Source organism: Bombus fervidus, chromosome 4, assembly GCF_041682495.2.
Source record: "Bombus fervidus isolate BK054 chromosome 4, iyBomFerv1, whole genome shotgun sequence".
NCBI classification, from domain to species: domain Eukaryota; kingdom Metazoa; phylum Arthropoda; class Insecta; order Hymenoptera; family Apidae; genus Bombus; species Bombus fervidus.
In genome coordinates this window covers 16,779,766-16,798,791 of record NC_091520.1, presented here as the reverse complement: position 1 = coordinate 16,798,791, position 19,026 = coordinate 16,779,766, and the positions used below count along the sequence as shown (strand labels likewise).

The 19,026-nt window shown below is 37.8% G+C and overlaps 3 protein-coding genes across 3 annotated transcripts; 2 read left to right on the top strand and 1 right to left on the bottom strand.

Moving 5' to 3' along the window:
- Window positions 1-6,475: 6,475 nt before the first annotated feature.
- Window positions 6,476-10,542, bottom strand: LOC139986665 (uncharacterized). Its single transcript, XM_072002160.1, has 3 exons — window positions 9,867-10,542; window positions 9,184-9,436; window positions 6,476-8,024 (listed from the first exon to the last, which is right to left on the bottom strand). The coding sequence occupies exons 1-3, from the start codon at window positions 9,879-9,881 to the stop codon at window positions 7,528-7,530; spliced, it is 765 nt and encodes a 254-aa protein (XP_071858261.1). The 5' UTR covers window positions 9,882-10,542; the 3' UTR covers window positions 6,476-7,527.
- A 972-nt stretch (window positions 10,543-11,514) lies between these two features.
- Window positions 11,515-15,246, top strand: LOC139986664 (uncharacterized). The gene is made up of 4 exons (XM_072002159.1): window positions 11,515-11,900; window positions 13,596-13,792; window positions 13,897-14,119; window positions 14,458-15,246. The coding sequence occupies exons 1-4, from the start codon at window positions 11,886-11,888 to the stop codon at window positions 14,866-14,868; spliced, it is 846 nt and encodes a 281-aa protein (XP_071858260.1). The 5' UTR covers window positions 11,515-11,885; the 3' UTR covers window positions 14,869-15,246.
- A 471-nt stretch (window positions 15,247-15,717) lies between these two features.
- On the top strand, window positions 15,718-18,963 carry LOC139986661 (uncharacterized). The gene is made up of 2 exons (XM_072002155.1): window positions 15,718-16,178; window positions 16,376-18,963. The coding sequence occupies exon 2, from the start codon at window positions 16,414-16,416 to the stop codon at window positions 17,959-17,961; it is 1,548 nt and encodes a 515-aa protein (XP_071858256.1). The 5' UTR covers window positions 15,718-16,178; window positions 16,376-16,413; the 3' UTR covers window positions 17,962-18,963.
- Window positions 18,964-19,026: the final 63 nt, after the last annotated feature.

Genomic DNA, 19,026 nt, shown 5'->3' with positions numbered 1-19,026 from the left:
TTTCGTCTTAGTTCGCGAATACGATTTTCTGACTTTTCATTTTGCCTCGTGAAAGAAGTCGAGTTGGTCGGTGAACTTCATTCAGAGTCTGTTGACGAGATTATCAGCGAATGCGATTTTCTGACTTTTCATTTTGCCTCGTGAAAGAAGTCGAGTTGATCGGTGAACTTCATTCAGAGTCTGTTGACGAGATTATCAGCGAATACGATTTTCTGACTTTTGATTTTGCCTCGTGAAAGAAGTCGAGTTGGTCGGTGAACTTCATTCAGAGTCTGTTGACGAGATTATCAGCGAATGCGATTTTCTGACTTTTCATTTTGCCTCGTGAAAGAAGTCGAATTGGTCGGTGACTTCATTCAGAGTCTGTTGACGACATTATCAGCGAATACGATTTTCTGACTTTTGATTTTGCCTCGTGAAAGAAGTCGAGTTGGTCGGTGAACTTCATTCAGAGTCTGTTGACGAGATTATCAGCGAATGCGATTTTCTGACTTTTCATTTTGCCTCGTGAAAGAAGTCGAGTTGATCGGTGAACTTCATTCAGAGTCTGTTGACGAGATTATCAGCGAATACGATTTTCTGACTTTTGATTTTGCCTCGTGAAAGAAGTCGAGTTGGTCGGTGAACTTCATTCAGAGTCTGTTGACAAGATTATCAGCGAATGCGATTTTCTGACTTTTCATTTTGCCTCGTGAAAGAAGTCGAATTGGTCGGTGACTTCATTCAGAGTCTGTTGACGACATTATCAGCGAATACGATTTTCTGACTTTTCATTTTGCCTCGTGAAAGAAGTCGAGTTGGTCGGTGAACTTCATTCAGAGTCTGTTGACGAGATTATCAGTGAATTTCGATTTTCTGACTTTTGATTTTGCCTCGTGAAAGAAGTCGAGTTGGTCGGTGACTTCATTCAGAGTCTGTTGACGACATTATCAGCGAATACGATTTTCTGACTTTTCATTTTGCCTCGTGAAAGAAGTCGAGTTGGTCGGTGAACTTCATTCAGAGTCTGTTGACGAGATTATCAGTGAATTTCGATTTTCTGACTTTTGATTTTGCCTCGTGAAAGAAGTCGAGTTGGTCGGTGAACTTCATTCAGAGTCTGTTGACGAGATTATCAGCGAATGCGATTTTCTGACTTTTGATTTTGCCTCGTGAAAGAAGTCGAGTTGGTCGGTGAACTTCATTCAGAGTCTGTTGACGAGATTATCAGCGAATACGATTTTCTGACTTTTGATTTTGCCTCGTGAAAGAAGTCGAATTGGTCGGTGAACTTCATTCAGAGTCTGTTGACGAGATTATCAGCGAATTTCGATTTGCGAAGAGACATCGTCAATTACATGGAACAATTTTATCGAACGTTAAAATTACCGATCGTTTTGTTTCTAAACTTTGCGACGTGATTTACGAAGGAAGAAAAATTATTCTTCCTCTGTATTTTCTTATGCTGCGTCCAAATTGACCGAAACTGTCCTCGAGATCCTTCGTCTTCCATACAACGACGAGTTATTATGAAATTAGATATTTTTGCTTAGTTAATTATTATACAATGTATAAGAAAGTCTACTTGACAGTGATGCGCATGATCGTAAAAGTAAACGACAAAAACAGAAATACGTTTGATTCGGGGAAATAATGAAAGCGTGTGATGCTAACAATAGCGCGATGTCTTCGAAACATTGTGAAATTATTACGCAACGCTGAAATTATTAAGACACGCTTTATGCATCATTCGACAAGATATCGTTTTCCACGCGATTCATTCTGTGTAAGAAATAATCTACGATCGAATAAATTAATTGCGCGCGTTATTAAACAGCGTGTTACATCGTTACGCGTAAAACCATTGCTTTCCTTGCGTTTTCAATTTTATTCTTCAGGTGAACCTTCTTCTCGGGTTCTTTAGCAGCTTGACTTTGAAATTGTTCGTTTTAAAAGAAAAATAAAATTGTAGCATCGAGTTGACAAAATTAAATCTCTCAGCCATCAGTCTCTCTCTCTCTATCCGCAAATATCAATTTCCAACAGATTCGACGTTGAATCCACAGGATCGATTTTGTACTAAAAGGATTTCTACGGAATAAAAGTGTGAAATTAAAACAATGTTTCTAGTAAAATTGCACGCTTTGTCGCTCTTGTCCGTAACGCCAATGAGAGATTTAAATTTTCGACTAGTTCGACGTTAGAAAATATTATTCTTGACCAGAGGAATTGAAATTTAAACGTCGCATAAATTCTCTTAGAAAATTCATTTAGACGTTCTCCGACATTGGATTCCGTCAAAATTTAAATTTCCCATCAATGTACTGGATTTAAGCGTAACAGAACGTGCGATTCTCGTATAACGGAACGCTTTTATAGATTTGCACCTGTGTACGACACTACGTTGTCCTTTGGTGTCAAGTATAACGCCTATCGAGCGTCAAGGTGCAGAAGAATGTATTAAATATGAGCGTTCTATAGTTAACTGTTAGTGGAACACGCTGGAATTGCAAAGTTTTACGTGTGCAACTTATAATACAAAACGATGCATATTTACCATGTTTAACCGAGCTGTTGTATCCGTTTAATTATTTTACTTTATGCTAATGCCATTCGTGTCGATCTATTAACGCCTATACACGATAGTTTGTCGAATAAACAATGGTGAATTTTAATTGTTACTTTCACTATCGTTACATTGTATATATATATATAGCATAGAGTAGCTTAATTGCAATTTTAAAGCAATTATTATTCTACTTATTTCATCGTTCCTTCTTTCTGTTATTTTATCCGTATTATAATTATGCATAGGATCCTAAACATCGTCGATATATATACAATGTATTTATCATAATTTTATGTAATTAAACGATCAAACGATATTCGCTTACAAGTGTCTATAAAGTCATCTCGGCAATAATTTATGCGAGTCATTTAGTTTTATGACTCAACGCATAGAGCAAGTAAACGCGATCCTTTGCTGTATGTTAAATTTCAGTTATTAGCAAGCGAAATGACGTCTTTTCCAATCAAGCGCCAGATTAATCTGCATATATTTACGTAAACGTTTACAAATGTGTTTCGTTGCCTATTATTACATTTGTCACACGTAACGACGCGTTTTATTTCCTTTCCGATACGTTTCAATTGTCTATTTCGATTCTATTCTGCTGCAAGGAAATCCCTCGGCTTTGCGATACTTTGAAAGTAATAATCATGTAAGAAAAATAATAATAATTGTATATCAGATTTTACGTCTATCGCAAGACGATTGCTTTCCTTGGTACGCATTTTCTTAATTTAATGATAGCCGCAACAGCAGAGTTTCGGGTCAGAAACTCGACGTATCATCGAAACTGTTAATTAATAATGTTGTAAAACGTTGGAATTAAATCGCACGAAGAATCGAAGGATTTCACGCGATTATCTTTTTCATGGAAGAACGCGAAGACTTATTTTTCAGTATTTTAAACTGACAATCTTTTGACTTCGATGATTCAAGCTTTTTTTCGTCTTATAGAAAATGATACGCTAGATCGATCGATGCGTCATAAGCGCTTCTACATAACTCGTCTTTTTCTAATAAAAGTTTCCATCGCCTGAACTATAATTACGCTTGAAGAGAAACAAATACTATAAAGAATACGCGTTAAGACTATCAACTTCGAAGATGAATATCTTCGCTAGTTACTAAGGCTAGCTTCTTTAAAAATGGAACTGTGTTTAGGTGATACGCCGAACAACGTATGGTAAAAAGTTCAAGAAAATCGCAGGAAAGTGAATCTACGCTGCAAATGTCTTCGACCGAAGTTAGCGAGCAAAGGCACTTCAATTTCTCAGCGATTTATACATTGGCCAAGAACACGCATAATCTTTTAATCGCCGGTAGGCAAAAGACGAGGCCAAAAACGCAATCTTAGCTCCAAGAATCAACCCCTAAATCTTTTTACGCCTCGAACACCCTGTACAGCGTCATGTCCGCATCGCCTGAACTATAATTACACTTGAAGAGAAACAAATACTATAAAGAATACGCGTTAAGACTATCAACTTCGAAGATGAGTATCTTCGCTAGTTACTAAGGCTAGCTTCTTTAAAAATGGAACTGTGTTTAGGTGATACGCCGAGCAACGTATGGTAAAATCTTCAAGAAAATCGCAGGAAAGTGAATCTACGCTACAAATGTCTTCGACCGAAGTTAGCGAGCAAAGGCATTTCAATTTCTCAGCGATTTATACATTGGCCAAGAACACGCATAATCTTTCAATCGCCGGTGGACAAAAGACAAGGCCAAAAATGCAATGTTTTTATTCTTGACTTTCGTCTTATCTTAGCTCCAAGAATCAACCCCTAAATCTTTTTACGCCCCGAACACCCTGTATAGCGTCATATCCGCATCGCCTCGTATAGTGCACCTTACGCGGAATTACCTGACCTTTACCGATAGACAGAACGATATATGCGCGTTTTACACATTTAGGTGCGACTTTACGATAATCCATTTGAATTCTACGTGTAAGAAAGTGGCAGCGCCAAGGACGCGCGATTGTATTTTATTAATGTCGTTGTCAATTTCTAACGTCATATACACCCTCGTTCGTAAGCGGATATTAAGATGCCTCGTCTTACCGACTGGCCTTGTTCGGAGCGCAACGGTCTTACTACTCTGACTACTGTTATCAACGTTTTAGAAGCTCGAGCTAAAAAAATATTACAATGAAAGCGACGATGAATTCGTCCCGCGTCTTATACTTAGACGGTTTGAGACGCGAACGGAATACAATTCAACGCAGCTCGATGTATTGAAAATTTCTCTCAACCATTTACCAGTATAAAGGAATATTTATGTAGAATGCGCGAGTAATTCGAAGAATATTACGTCTACGTTGTATCTTGTCGCTTGTAATTGTCTTCGTATTATTGTTGTTGAAACACGGATCGATAAGAAATATTCGAGTACAAGCTACAATAAATTATTCTCGCGACTTACATTTAGATCTATTTACATTTAAATTTCTCAGATTTATCGACACGAAATATTTACGTAGAGTACGTAAATAATTAAAAGAACATTACGTCTACGTTGTATTTTGTTGCTTGTAATTGTCTTCGTATTATTGTTGTTGAAACACGGATCGATAAGAAATATTCGAGTACAAGCTACAATAAATTATTCTCGCGACTTACATTTAGATCTATTTACATTTCAATTTCTCAGATTTATCGACACGAAATATTTACGTAGAGTACGTAAATAATTAAAAGAACATTACGTCTACGTTGTATTTTGTCGCTTGTAATTGTCTTCGTATTATTGTTGTTGAAATACGGATCGATAAGAAATATTCGAGTACAAGCGACAATAAATTATTCTCGCGACTTACATTTAGATCTATTTACATTTAAATTTCTCAGATTTATCGACACGAAATATTTACGTAGAGTACGTAAATAATTAAAAGAACATTACGTCTACGTTGTATTTTGTCGCTTGTAATTGCCTTCGTATTATTGTTGTTGAAACACGGATCGATAAGAAATATTCGAGTACAAGCGACAATAAATTATTCTCGCGACTTACATTTAGATCTATTTACATTTCAATTTCTCAGATTTATCGACACGAAATATTTACGTAGAGTACGTAAATAATTAAAAGAACATTACGTCTACGTTATGTTTTGTCGCTTGTAATTGTTTTCGTATTATTGTTGTTGAAACATGGAGCAACAGAAGAAGGTAGAATTACAAGATGACGCGTGTGAACAGTGTGAACAGTGAACAGTGTGGACAGTGAACAGTGAACAGTGTGGACAGTGAACAGTGAACAGTGTGAATACTGAACAGTGAACAGTGTGAACAGTGAACAGTGTGAACAGTAAACAGTGTGAACAGTAAACAGTGTGAACAGTAAACAGTGTGAACAGTAAACAGTGTGAACAGTGAACAGTGAACAGTGAACAGTGTGAACAGTGAACAGTGTGAACAGTGAACAGTGTGAACAGTCGCATCTCCAATGTGGCGATAGAGAATACGTAGAAAATGTAGGAAAAAGAAATTTAGTTTGATTACATACGGTTATCGATGAGATTGTTAATATAAATTCGGATATGTGGATTGTTTACGGTTGAAGGAATAAAAGGAATTAATATATTTCCATATGGAACCTGCACGAATCTCATTGATAGTTTACTTAAAATGAATCGTGAATAAACGAACTTTCAAACTACATATCCTACATGTCTAAATACGTTAATCGATGGAGATTGCTTGTTTGACATTTCAACGTGACTAAAGGATTAATCTATGCAAAATTATCGCAAAAGAAATCCTCGTACAGAAAAAGTTTCTAAGCTCTAACTTTCTTCTTCGTGCAAGGTCGCTACAAATCAAGCGAATCATACTTTCTAAGGGAGAACTTTATTAATCCTCGCTTGTACAACTACAAACGTATAAAAAAAAAAAAAAGAAGAAGAAGAAAAGATTGTTAATATAAAAATCCTTAACGGTATTAAATTTCGTTTATGTAACAACAAATAAACGTATTAAAGATTCATCGATACAAAAATTCTTGGCAGTGTCAGTGCGTAGTACTATGTACACCATTCACACAATTCGCTCTTCTAACGTTTTAGCAACAATTATTATACTATTGGAATGGACTAGTGTCAGAAAATTCGAAACGACGATTAGCCAAAATGACGTTGGAAAAAGTCATTTAACGCTTAACTGGTCTCGTTAGATTAAATTTGGTCGTAGTAGTTTCGCTTGGATCGTTTAATTTTACTTTGTATTATACGCGATAAAAATTATCGATAGATCTTTAGCATATAAAATTAAATGATCTAAACGAAACTCTAACGGCCACTTGTACGATACAACGATATTAGTTAAGAGTTGACGCAAGAGCTACCAACGCGATCAAAACAACTGGTTTGTAATTTAAAAACGAAAATTACTCCAATTTTTCCAAGTTTTTCTCTATAGACTGTTTATACAGTTTCTCGTATAACTCTACGTAGCTCCTTCTCGTTATAAACTACAGCAAGTTCATTTCAAATTTTGTACCAAATACGCTGCTGGCGTTGTAAATTTTTGCCAAAAACCTGTCAATTTCTCACTTCGGTCGGTGTGTTAACAACCGTCGGTGTATTATTAAGGGTCGATAGATTCGATGCTTAGAAATCGTCGGTGGTAAGACTCGGAGAAACCTTACCGCGTTAATCTGCGCTCGAAACAGAGTTGTTTCTGTGAACGTAATCTAAAAAGAGTAGAGACTCGTTACGCCTGTCACAACTGACGTAAGAAATACTCTGCTCTGGATATTTTACATATTTTTGTACAATGTATCAATCCCGTGCATTTGTGCATCCTCAAATGCCCCTAAACATCTACGTACCGCGCGATCTAATTCTAACGTCCGAGACGAGAAATGGCCAAAGCGTTAAATCGATGAAACGACGGCAAACTTCTCAACGCCATCGATCGCCAGTAGCTCCGACGTAGAAAATTTTGGTTAACCGACAGAGATATCTCGAAGAAACTTTACTTGAACCATCCATGCGTCTTGTGAGCATGAACGGCAACGGGTACTGGATAAGGTTTGGGAACGTGGTAAGGCACTGCTACGTGAACAGGATAAGGCCTGTCCACGTGAACCACCTTTTCGTACGGAACCGGATACGGTTTGGGTACTGGAACAGGAACGGCCACTGGTCGATCCACTGGCACGTGAACTGGCCTGTCGAACGGTACTGGCACTGGTCTATCGACGTGCACGATCTTCTCCACGTGAACCGGATACGGTTTTGGCACGGGAACAGCCACCGGCACGGGAACGGGACGATCCACAGGAACTGGAACCGCTCGATCGACTGGTACAGGCACCGCCACGTGCTTCGTCACGGGAACCGCGACTGGAACCGGATGTGGCACTGGCTGAGGCACGGCGACTGGAACCGGATGCGGCACCGGCTGAGGCACCGCGACTGGAAACGGTTGCGGCTGTGGAATCGGCTGAGGCACCGGTACTGGAATCGCGGCTGTTGAAACAAAGAAGAGATCTCAGTTTGGTCAGTTGTTTGGCGTTTTCTTGCGACCAGACGCGATCCAGCTCCGTTTCTGCATTTCGTATATCGGTTATACTCGCGTTGATATCCGGACGCAACTAAAATGCGCTACCTCTATATTCGCTGGTTTGTACGAGAATTGAGACGGCAATTGAGAACTCGATGCGTCAATGTATCAACGAATTGAATTAGTAAGTTAAATATTTACGCAGATCTGTACGACTCGGTGCATCGTGGTCTTTGGATATTTCGTTCGTCGGAACGCCATGAGCGCAATATTTATCCGCGTTGACTATGGCCTGAGAATGGGATTTGAACATCGTGTTGCGCGCTCTACGAGAGGATGCATTTATCGCAGCTTGAAAATACGCATTTAATTGTACGATAAGTTTCCAACGTATAAAGCAGCTTGAAAATACCTATGTATAGAAATAACAAAATATTTAACGCACTAAATTGCACCAAGTGTGCTGGATATCGCACGATCAAGTGAAACGGCTACAGAGAGACAGAGGAAGAACGCGTAGGGAATCCCCTATTCTAATTCGTATTCGACGTTTAAATTGCATCGTTTGCTCAAAGCCACGTTCTAAACAACGAATGGTGTCGCTAATAATCTTTTCTTTCGTAATTTCGACACACGCTTTTACCGTTGCTCAAGGGCGTTATCAAGAATTTCTCTTTGATGACGGTATATCCCATCTCGGACATGGACTTAGCAATGGTAATAACGCGATCGAATTTCTTATCATTACGCATACAAGGTAATCGCTTGTTGCGCCAGCGTTTCTCTCACAAATGGTCAATGATAAAAGTAAAGGTATTACGAGCATGAATTTCTCGCTTCCGCAATATTTGTAGAAAAACGAAGCTGACCATCGGTTTTTCAAACTGAGTACTACATGTCATTTTGTATCTCGTCAATAAACATTGAACCGCGCGACATGAATATGACAAATGAATTGGATATTTTGTAATGTGTCTACCTGTATCGATTATCGTACTTTGTGTTAATTAATTTCAAACCAATGATTCCTGTATCTTATCGTAATTTGTAGTTGATATCGTGATCAGCGTGTCATTAATTTTCAATGTAATTAAAACAAAGTAAACTACTAGGTAAAGTACTAACGAGCTGCGTGCGCTACAGGTAGCGGTGGCGGAGGTGCTACAGGCGCGATCACGGACTCCAAGTGTCCACCCACGTCCGGAAGAGAAGGCTCGAAGACGGGCGCCGGTTCAGGATGACCGTACGTATGATCGGGCACACCATATTCCAAATTTACGAGTCCTCTCTTGTCGTGTCTCTTCGACGCAACAGGCTTGGTCCTCTCGTGCTTGTCGACGATAATCGCTGCACCGACCGCCAGGAACAACGACAAGACCTGCGAACGAACGGGATATCGTGTGAACGGTGAACGTAGAACGTAGAAGAAAGAAAAATAAACGGAAAAGTTTTATCCTATTTTACGAACACAATAAGCTCATACATGTTTCGCGGAAATATATAAACTGAAACTTCACTGTTGATACAAAAATTGTTCAAACCACAGGACACGTCTCACCAACGATCGAACAACAATCCACGGAAGCTATGCAATCCTTCGATCACTTATTCGCAGCTAATTTAATCACCAAGTACTTTATCACCGTCCAAAACCAAAAACAATTTTGTTGTTTTACGAAATAAGAAGGAAACACAGTGGCGGTAGAAAGGAATAAAATTGCAAGGACGATAAAACTAAATAAAGTAAAAAATAGACGAAGGATAAATTAAAGAAGAGAGAGAAAAGAAAAGAACGAACGAAACAATACCAAAATAATCTTCATGATCGATCCTCGAGACGCTCCCTAAATCCTAGCTCGCAACTACGAGGCCGAAGGAAAACTGCGTTTGCTCGCTATCGGTGACCCCCATAAGTATTTATAGGGCATGCACAGGTGACACATCGCAATAGGAAGGAACCATCGTTGTCTTGGTTCGAACTCAATGGACTTTCGCTGCGTCCAATCCTGGGTGATGGCCAAATAGCGGTCGTGACCGCTTTTCTTTCGTTTACACGTAACGAGCATGACTATGTGCATAACACGGGACGAGACGGTATCATCCGTCATTCACACATTAGAACGAACGTGAACAATTTCGCGTGACGAAGTATCCGTCTTCGAGATCGTTCGGATAGCCGAACGACGGCTAGGTGAAAATTGTCTACGTGAACGTTCAAATTAATAAGAATAGCGATGCGCCGAATCGTGACACGGTTCTATAGCAACCTGGTTATGCGGTTGGAGCGTAGTTTCGTGACATTTTTGTTTCATATCCTGGCGGAAGCGTGGCTGCGCTCGTAGACAAAAGGGAATACAAATGTGTGTTTCACGTAAGCGTGAGACGTGCGTTAGAAAAGAAGCTTTACGTTATAGCTGAACGTGCGTATCGTGGAACGATACTCGACGAGTTTAGTTCGTAAGAACGAGATTCGATCATTAACGAGGATAAATCAAATTAGAGTTACAGCGATGCGAAAACAAGTCGTAAGATCGTAAGGTTCGTTTGTTCGAGGCGTTATCTGCAAGCGGACAAATGGAATTTGAAAATTTCGTGAACAGTTAAGCGTTAAAAATTAATGTCACTAGCGGTAAAAGTTAATCAAATAATAAACAACTTCCTTCGTATAAGCATATCGATTTAACTTGAGACCTTGTACCTGACGAACCAACGACTTGCTTGGTTAACTGAAAGTTAATTGAAGTTGTCTAACTTGACCGTCAGGTATTTCGTCATTGTAGGGCCAATACGTACGTACTACGAGCCTGTTATGCGCTCACCGGCGTTCATAACGATGAATAATGGATGAAAGGTAGTGGCCGGCATTAGAAGTAGCTCGTACGTATTAGAAAATGAAAGTTAAGAAAGTTCGCGGATGCGGCCAACGCGGAAACAAACCAGCGACACTGGTGCAAGAAACGGACCAGCCGGTTTCGTTGATCTCGTTGGCCGAGTAAAGGCGACAGCTCCGCGTTACAGAAACCGAAGAATGCTATGCGTTCACCGATTCTAAATCGTGACACGAATTGCGATTCGCTCAATTTCAACAAGCTTTATGTATTTTTACGACCGTACGAAGATCGCGTCGATGAAACGATTTCACGGAGAACATACGCTGCTGCTTATAACTATTAAAACTTGAAGATCGCAGAGAAATTTTTCTATCGTTTGCGTAGCAACAATTTCTTCAAACGGAATTTTATTTTCGATAGGCTGTCGATCGATCCTACGACGTACAGTTGCGTCTCTTCGTGTTTCAACCGTATTAACAGTGCGTTGCGCTTTGTTGTGGCGCGACGTTTCATGGACGTTCCGGTTCACTTTCTCGGGGCAGACCTGCAAGAAGAAAAAAAGAATTACGCGATTGAAAACCACAGGATCACAAATATTCCATCCGATCGTCGTGAAAGTCTAACATCTAAAGTCTACGACAAATCTTGCGTCGGTCAAAGTATCTTCTTATTTAATTTTGGAAAAACCCGCGGCCTAGTGATAAACGTTTCAATTCGACGAAACACTTGGAGCAAAGATATGAGATCAGTGCTACGCGTGGCCATCGTATACAGCGTCAACGTGAAGCAGATTCGTTATAGTAAGTATTTAACCACTTTCTTCACCGGAAATACAAAACTCGCCGATCAACAAGGTCGAGTTCCTGATCCTATCAAAGACGGGAACCTGACTTGGACCATCCGGAACTATCGATCTGTTTACCTCGACAAACAGCGAATATATAAAGCTAACGCTTTTCTCGATTTGACGAACAGTTCCTCCTCAACGAGACCGCAATGTCTATGATCTCGGTAAGAAACATAAATCATAAGTAAACCGCGGATATTTACGCACTTACACGAAATACATAATACATAATATATAATGTATATATATAGACGTGTAAAACTATACAGAATACGCAATAATATGCAAATATACATAAAATTTCTAAAGCGCTTATTATAATATTTAATGATCTCTAATCTCTAAGTAAATTCTAGTTTCTTAGTAACGTCTAATCGTGATATGACAAAATCTTTAATTGGCGATCTATTCGTCGAACTATTATCTCTGTAAGCCTGTATAATCTGATATATTATATTGTATGCACGAGTATTAACTCCTTCGCGCTGAATACAACGCTGATATTTATATTTAATTAAAAAATAGAACCTAGATAAGAGATCTAGTTATCTAGTTATATTATAACGAGTATTTCGCATTGAATATTTTATATACGGAATGTAGTGAAGAATCGTGATACGACACTTTGAAAAAATCGACTATAAAGTTGCGTTACGTGCGCTTGAAAAGTAACGATAGTCAAGTGGACGGAATTTCATAGTTGATCTTCTTGAAAACGATGGCTTGTATCGGCAATTGTCGTCATTCTACATTTTCCACTTACTTTTCCTGGGAGAATCACCGCCTTTTGACTCGCACCACGATTTTCGGTACACCCTGTATGTTGTTCATACGTGTAATTTATATAATTCATAATTATATATAATCTAAAATCCTTGCAAACAGAGCAGTCAGTCATTTCAATCTGTAAATGCAATTATCTCGAAGAATGGCTGGTTATTCGAAACATGTTTCAAACAGAACTCGTAATTTAGTACAAGATAGTAATTTAGAACGATTACCTTTTTTTGTACAATCCATTTTACATCATGCAGCATTGAGAGGTGCAATTCGTAATACGTGTACTCGGCACAAAGTTCCAGAAACGTTTCTCGGTCCTCTAATTGTTATTGTTTATTTATTTTTTATTAATGATAAATAGTCATTAACGACCACAAAGTAAATTATGTAAGTAAGTACAGTCACTACGTGACTCGTTAATATTTTATGTATACGTACCTGCAGGTGTCTACGTGTGTGTATAAAGTACGTATAGGTGTTATAACACGTATTACAGTGATTATACAATTAGTGTTGTTGACTACGATGTTTTACTGGATTCTGCTTTCATGATGAAACATAAGACTTCGTTAGTTTCTTCTACTCTTTCTAACCTTCCACATTATGGTCGTCATATTTAGAACAATTTACTTTAACTCACTTTGCTATCCTCTTTGCTTAAAAAAAGATCAGAAACGTTTGAGACCGATCAGTAAACACAAACACGTCCGGTGAATTGTGATTCTTTGATCATTCCTGGATCCGAGCCAAGTACGCTAAGAAATCCGCAACACTGTGTTAAACAGACGTGATAGATTCGTGGTAACAGCGAGCCAACCATTTCCTGTCATTCGACGGTTCAAACGATCAAACTAAAGGTAGACATCGTCAGGACAAAGTTAAAATTATTAAACGAATCGATAAATTTGGAATTACTTGATTTTTCAGTTGGTAAGTTAGATATCTCTAAATGTGCGAGAAGAATTTGCGTTGAAGTTACGTTGTCAAGAAGTGTAAAATACAAAGCACGAAGAAATGGAAGAGAATTGGATTAACTTTAAACAATTATAAAGTAATTTTGTAAAAACATTGAATTTCAGCTGTTCCTAATACTTTGCTGTGGCTACGCGCTAACTGCAGAAACAAACGATACGAAACAAAGTAAACGGGGGATACCAGAAGCTGGCGGATGGGTTGGAATACCAAACTCTCATGGGTACGGCCATGGACAACCATGGTTAGGTGATCCAGGTTGGAAAGGGCTCAAATTTCCTCCCTTTAACTTAGCTCATGGAGGGTAATGATATCATAACTTTGTAATTCATATTTTTAACTTTCGATTGGAATCATCTCTGACTTGAAATCTCTAGAATGATGATGCTTATGTTTTGTGATCGATAGATTGCATGGCGGATTATCATACGGTAGAGTACCCGCTATCCCTTTACCAATCGGGGGGGCCGATTTGTTGAAAACGTTTCCAGTATACATAACGAAACACGTGGTTCTGGAAAGACCAGTTCCTGTTCCACAGCCAGTTTACATCGAGAAACCGTATCACGTGCCAGTTCCGATCGAAAAGATCATTCACAAACCGGTCCCAGTTCCCATTCCGATACACGAGGTAAGGAAACATCCCTAAATTTTTTTACCTGTCGCTTCGTTTTCTAGACTATATCGACAACATTTTCGTTCTATATTCGCTTAACAATCTTTTTGAAATTCTATATTTTACCCTATATTTTCGAAACGTGGTATGAATAAATTTTATTCTATATTTTCGGCTTATTCTTACCTCTCCGGTTGTACTACAGTTTCGAAATCACTCTGTATGCTATTGTCCAACGAAAGGTTAACCTTTGTAATTCCTCCTAAACGGTCCACATTCCATCTAACTACTTTCATTCACAGAATTTACTTCTCAAAACAGGTAATTCATCTTTGAAATCTATTTATCCATAGCCAGTTCCGGTCCCGGTGGAACGCCCAATTGCAATACCGGTGAAGCACCCCGTGGCGGTGCCAGTACAACAACCGTATCCAGTACCGGTAAAGCAAGCGTTTCCAATACCGGTCCCGGTTCCAGTTCCGATTCCGGTCCATCCAGCTCCGATCCCGCTGATTGGCGCTGATCCGGTTGGCTCACCGGCATACAACGGTAGAGGTTATGGCGGCGGTCACTTTTATCCCGTGTTGCATGGCCACGGGCTGCATGGCCATCCGTTGCCCGCGCAGTTCGTTCATGGTTTTGGCGCCGGTTTTGGACACGGTTTCGGCCACGAGTACGGTCACGGCCACGGTTACGACTATCCACATGCGTACGCTGCCGACGTCGGTCATGGACACGAACACAAAAAGCGAAGCAAGAATTGAAGCGCCGATTCTCAAGAGAGAGGCTCTTTAACCCCTTAACTTTTTCGCGACGAATTCGTCTTCCGACGATAAAAGCAATAATAATTTGTACTGTAGTATACATTGAACTAGATAAAACATATCTTTGAAACTGGGATATATAGTCCCAGTCAGTCTTTGAGATCAGTTTTCTCCAATTTCAAAATGATAGATAGAATGTTTTAATTAACATAATTCAAAAGGGTAGAATGTATTAATATTCGATTGTTACAGTGAATTGAGACTTGTTAATATATAATTAACTTGAAGGAATTGTATATGGAAGTTTAAAAAATAAGTGTTATTGCATTTGTTAAAAGCTTCAAGTTTTGTTAATTTAATATAGTACTTTTATACAAGTATTCTGTAAAAGAGTGAGAGCTCGTAGATAATATGTCTCATGTAGTTATATACATTAACACGTAATTAAGTAACTATATCGAAGATTATAATTTATAATTTTAGAGTCAAGATAGAAAAGTTTTTGTTATAGTTTAAGAAAAATATTTGTCAACTTACTATTCTTTTTGTTTGTTCTATCCCTCTTGCTTTTCGATATACGCACTGTCGAGGTACACACGCATTTAACATTTAAGTACAATGTAGTACCAATAATTTTGTATATTACAATGATTTTATATGATAATTTTGTAATGAAACAAGTACCGATGTTAAAAATATATTAATTTCTCGTACGTGTTCTAATAAATCTCCGAGCCCTCCTATATCCCTCCTCTATATCTGCATACAGTTACATACATGGCTTATTCCTATGACAGTGTCTCTCAACTATACATTCTACGCGTATAAGGTACGCGGAGTTGTATATCGCATTTCAATATAACTTAATAAAATTTCATTACTAGAAATAATTAATCAGATTATACGTAAACAGCAGAAACTTACGACGTAATCGTAAAAGGTATTTCAAGTAGTCTTTCTTTACCTCGAATAAATGTCATAGAACACAAGAAATTCAACAAAGAGAAGTTGAGAGATACTTTTCGTGTCACCATCGGCAGGTCATCGGTTGGACGCGAACTGAGACGTCCTGTCAATTTTGTGTAATCAGTAAACAGCTGATCAAAGTTATTCAAGTGTGAATAGTAATGAGAACTACGAGATTTACGAGTTTCGCGTGGAATTTTGGAAATTAAATGACGAATTTACGTTATGGCACATAGTTTTTTTGTCCATCTTTTGATACGTCTTTAAAGAATTCCACGCAGATACAAATCGATGTTTGCACCGCAAAGAGCGTCGTAAGGAGGGGCCACGTTAAATGTCCACATGTAAGTACATTTTGTTTACTTGATCATTAACAACGACTGTTTAAAGATTTGATTTAATCATCGTTCATTTACGATTGAGCTGTTTAAAAGTGAAAGATGCGGTGTATAAAATGGAAACTAAGGTTATGTTTCATCTTTGAGAACTCTCCGTGTAAACAGTTTATAAGCAGAGTAATGTCTAATTTTATGTGTTGCAGTAATTAAGTACAAATCATAGGATTTTTACAAACGCAAAATGCTAACGCTAGAGGATTCAGAATGCAAAGATTTTTCAAAAACTGCGATGGAAGATGAAGAAACTAACGAGAGAAGAAACGATGGAGAAAACTATGAAAAAGATAAATATCCAATATCGAATGGAGAAATATTAAGAACAGCGCTCCTTTCCGCGGAAGATGATGATGATGATGACATTGGATCTCAAGAAGACGACGTGTCCTCCGAACTTTTGTCCATTGAAAATGATTCAGAATCCACTGTCAGCGACTGGGATGACTTGAGAGCGGATTCACCTTTGTCGTACGTTACTTCTGTACCTAATAATAAGGAGTTTATAATAATAACGCAGTTGGAATCGGACAATGCATTAATGACAAAGAAATTAAATAATGAACGCTCTTTGGCTAACAAAAAGTCTAAATCTCGACATCGTTCTAAGCGACATAATAAAGTATTATTGTTGAGAAAACTGATACCGAAGCATGAACCAATAGTTGAAATAAAAGAGGAAGAACATTCGATCATTTCTACAGACGTAGACGAACGTGTGCCAGCCATGGAAGAAATAGATTACGAAGAGTCTTCTATGGATCAGCAAAATATTCTAGATTCCAAAGATAACGCTGGCTGGTTACAAAGCTTCAGACCTTTGCCGTTATATTACACTGAAAGTGGTAAACCTTATTTAAAATGTCCAGCATGTGGTGCAATGTTTTTCACTTCAAACTCATTCCAAAAACACTTATACTCACACGTGTACAAGGAAGATGATACTTTTGTATGTTCCTTTTGTAATTACACAAATACAGAGCCTGGTATGTTATTTAATCATCTATCTAAACATCAGGACCAATGTGAGTTTTGTAACGAAAACTTAATGCGTAAAAATAATTTCGAAAAACATTGGGACATACGAGCATCGAACTTCACTATGAAAAGAGATCATCGAGGAAGATTCGTATGTACTCTCTGCAAACTAGTATTTGATTTGTTACCACAGTTAGAAAAGCATTGGTTTAAGCATGCATGTAAAAGAGAAAGAACTTATCAATGTAAGGAATGTAGTGGATTATACGAAAGCAGAGAGACCCTAAATAATCATAAATGCATGAAGTGTCCTGTTTGTGGTAAAGTTTATGATAGTTTGCATCGATTAAAAGCGCATACAATGTGGACAAAGCATAACTTAAAGTGTCCAATTTGTTCTTACGAATTTATTCTCGCTATGGACCATGAAAAGCATTTAGCGTTACATAGACAAACATATAGTTCTATGAAAGATTACGAGTACTGCTTACAGGCAACAGATGGCAAGACATTCCAGTGTAATCTTTGTGACAAAATATTTTATGCCTTACCTTCTTTAGTCTTGCATCTTCAGGAGGATCACGATATAGTAAATGTCAAGAAGGAAGTAAAAGATGATTGCAATGAACAACAAAAGGAAGAGTCAGTCAGAGACATGATACTCCGCGAATTAAGAAACGAGTCTGCAAATTATACTAGTGGAAATAATAATGTATCCTTAGCAAACAATAAAATCGGACTGCAGAACGCACTATAAGTATAAATTGCAATTTTTAGATAACGGGTATAAAAGAAGTCGTACAAGGTCTGAAGACGATCGCTAAAAATTATTCATAATAACGAAACGTGCCGTTGCTATAAGTCACTTTGTAGTATATATTAAACACAATTAAATACGACTGGCAACAAATAATTTATAAATTACCGATAAATGCATTCGATCATATCTGATCAAAAAGTTCTGAAATAAACTCGCCTCTCTTTCTCTCGAGAATAAACATATATCTGTATATTTTTTTAGCAGTCATGTAAAATACAGAATTATCACGCTCACCTCTACTCGACATACCCATATAATCACAAAGTAAATGATATTACTTTAAAAAATATAATTAAGATCCTCATGTAACTCCTCCGATAATATATAGAACTTTTTGGATCAGATAGTAAAGATAACTTTTTAGCATTTTATTAAAGTAATGTAATCACGTCGTGAATTTTCTATGTTTTGTATTAGAAGAGAAATGTAACGTTAAGTTATCATGACATTTGCATTTGGCTGTATCATGTCTGCCCCGATGTATTGAAAAAAGCAATACACAGAGCTATCAGTCCTGCTGTAGCGATCTCTAATTAATTATCATTCTACCTTATTATCCTTTGTTATACGCGATTGAACTGGTTTATATATAGCGTTTATTTAAATACATTGATATATTTTTTTTCATATATGTATGTATAGTTACCATCCACATAAGCGTACTGCCTTCAATTGTATTTTAAATATAATCGCATAAAATCTCGGGGATAAACATGATACAATACAACTTTTAATGGCTGAAAAGTATCTGGAACTCGCTGTTTGTCTTACTTTTATGCGTACTATTAGAATTCAATACAATTATCGACAAATCTTACGGTGTATTAATCATTTGTAAGTCTGACTTTTGTAGGCCTGTGTAACACCGCACAATAGCTTACATAAAGAATTAGATCTCTTAACTATCTCCTTTGAAAAATAAATATCCATGAATAGTAACATTTCGTTTGTACATGTTATTTTTCTTTCTTTCTTTTTTTTTTCTTTCTTTCTCTCTCTCTC

Bases quoted from the DNA above. Each gene is read 5' to 3' on its own strand.
- LOC139986665 (XM_072002160.1), bottom strand. The intron at 8,025-9,183 runs GTTAGTACTTTA...TTGTTTCAACAG, and splicing joins ACCTGTAGCGCACGCAGCTC to CCGCGATTCCAGTACCGGTG.
- LOC139986664 (XM_072002159.1), top strand. The intron at 13,793-13,896 runs GTAATGATATCA...TGTGATCGATAG, and splicing joins TTTAACTTAGCTCATGGAGG to ATTGCATGGCGGATTATCAT. The intron at 14,120-14,457 runs GTAAGGAAACAT...ATTTATCCATAG, and splicing joins TTCCCATTCCGATACACGAG to CCAGTTCCGGTCCCGGTGGA.
- LOC139986661 (XM_072002155.1), top strand. From the start codon at position 16,414: ATGCTAACGCTAGAGGATTCAGAATGCAAAGATTTTTCAAAAACTGCG.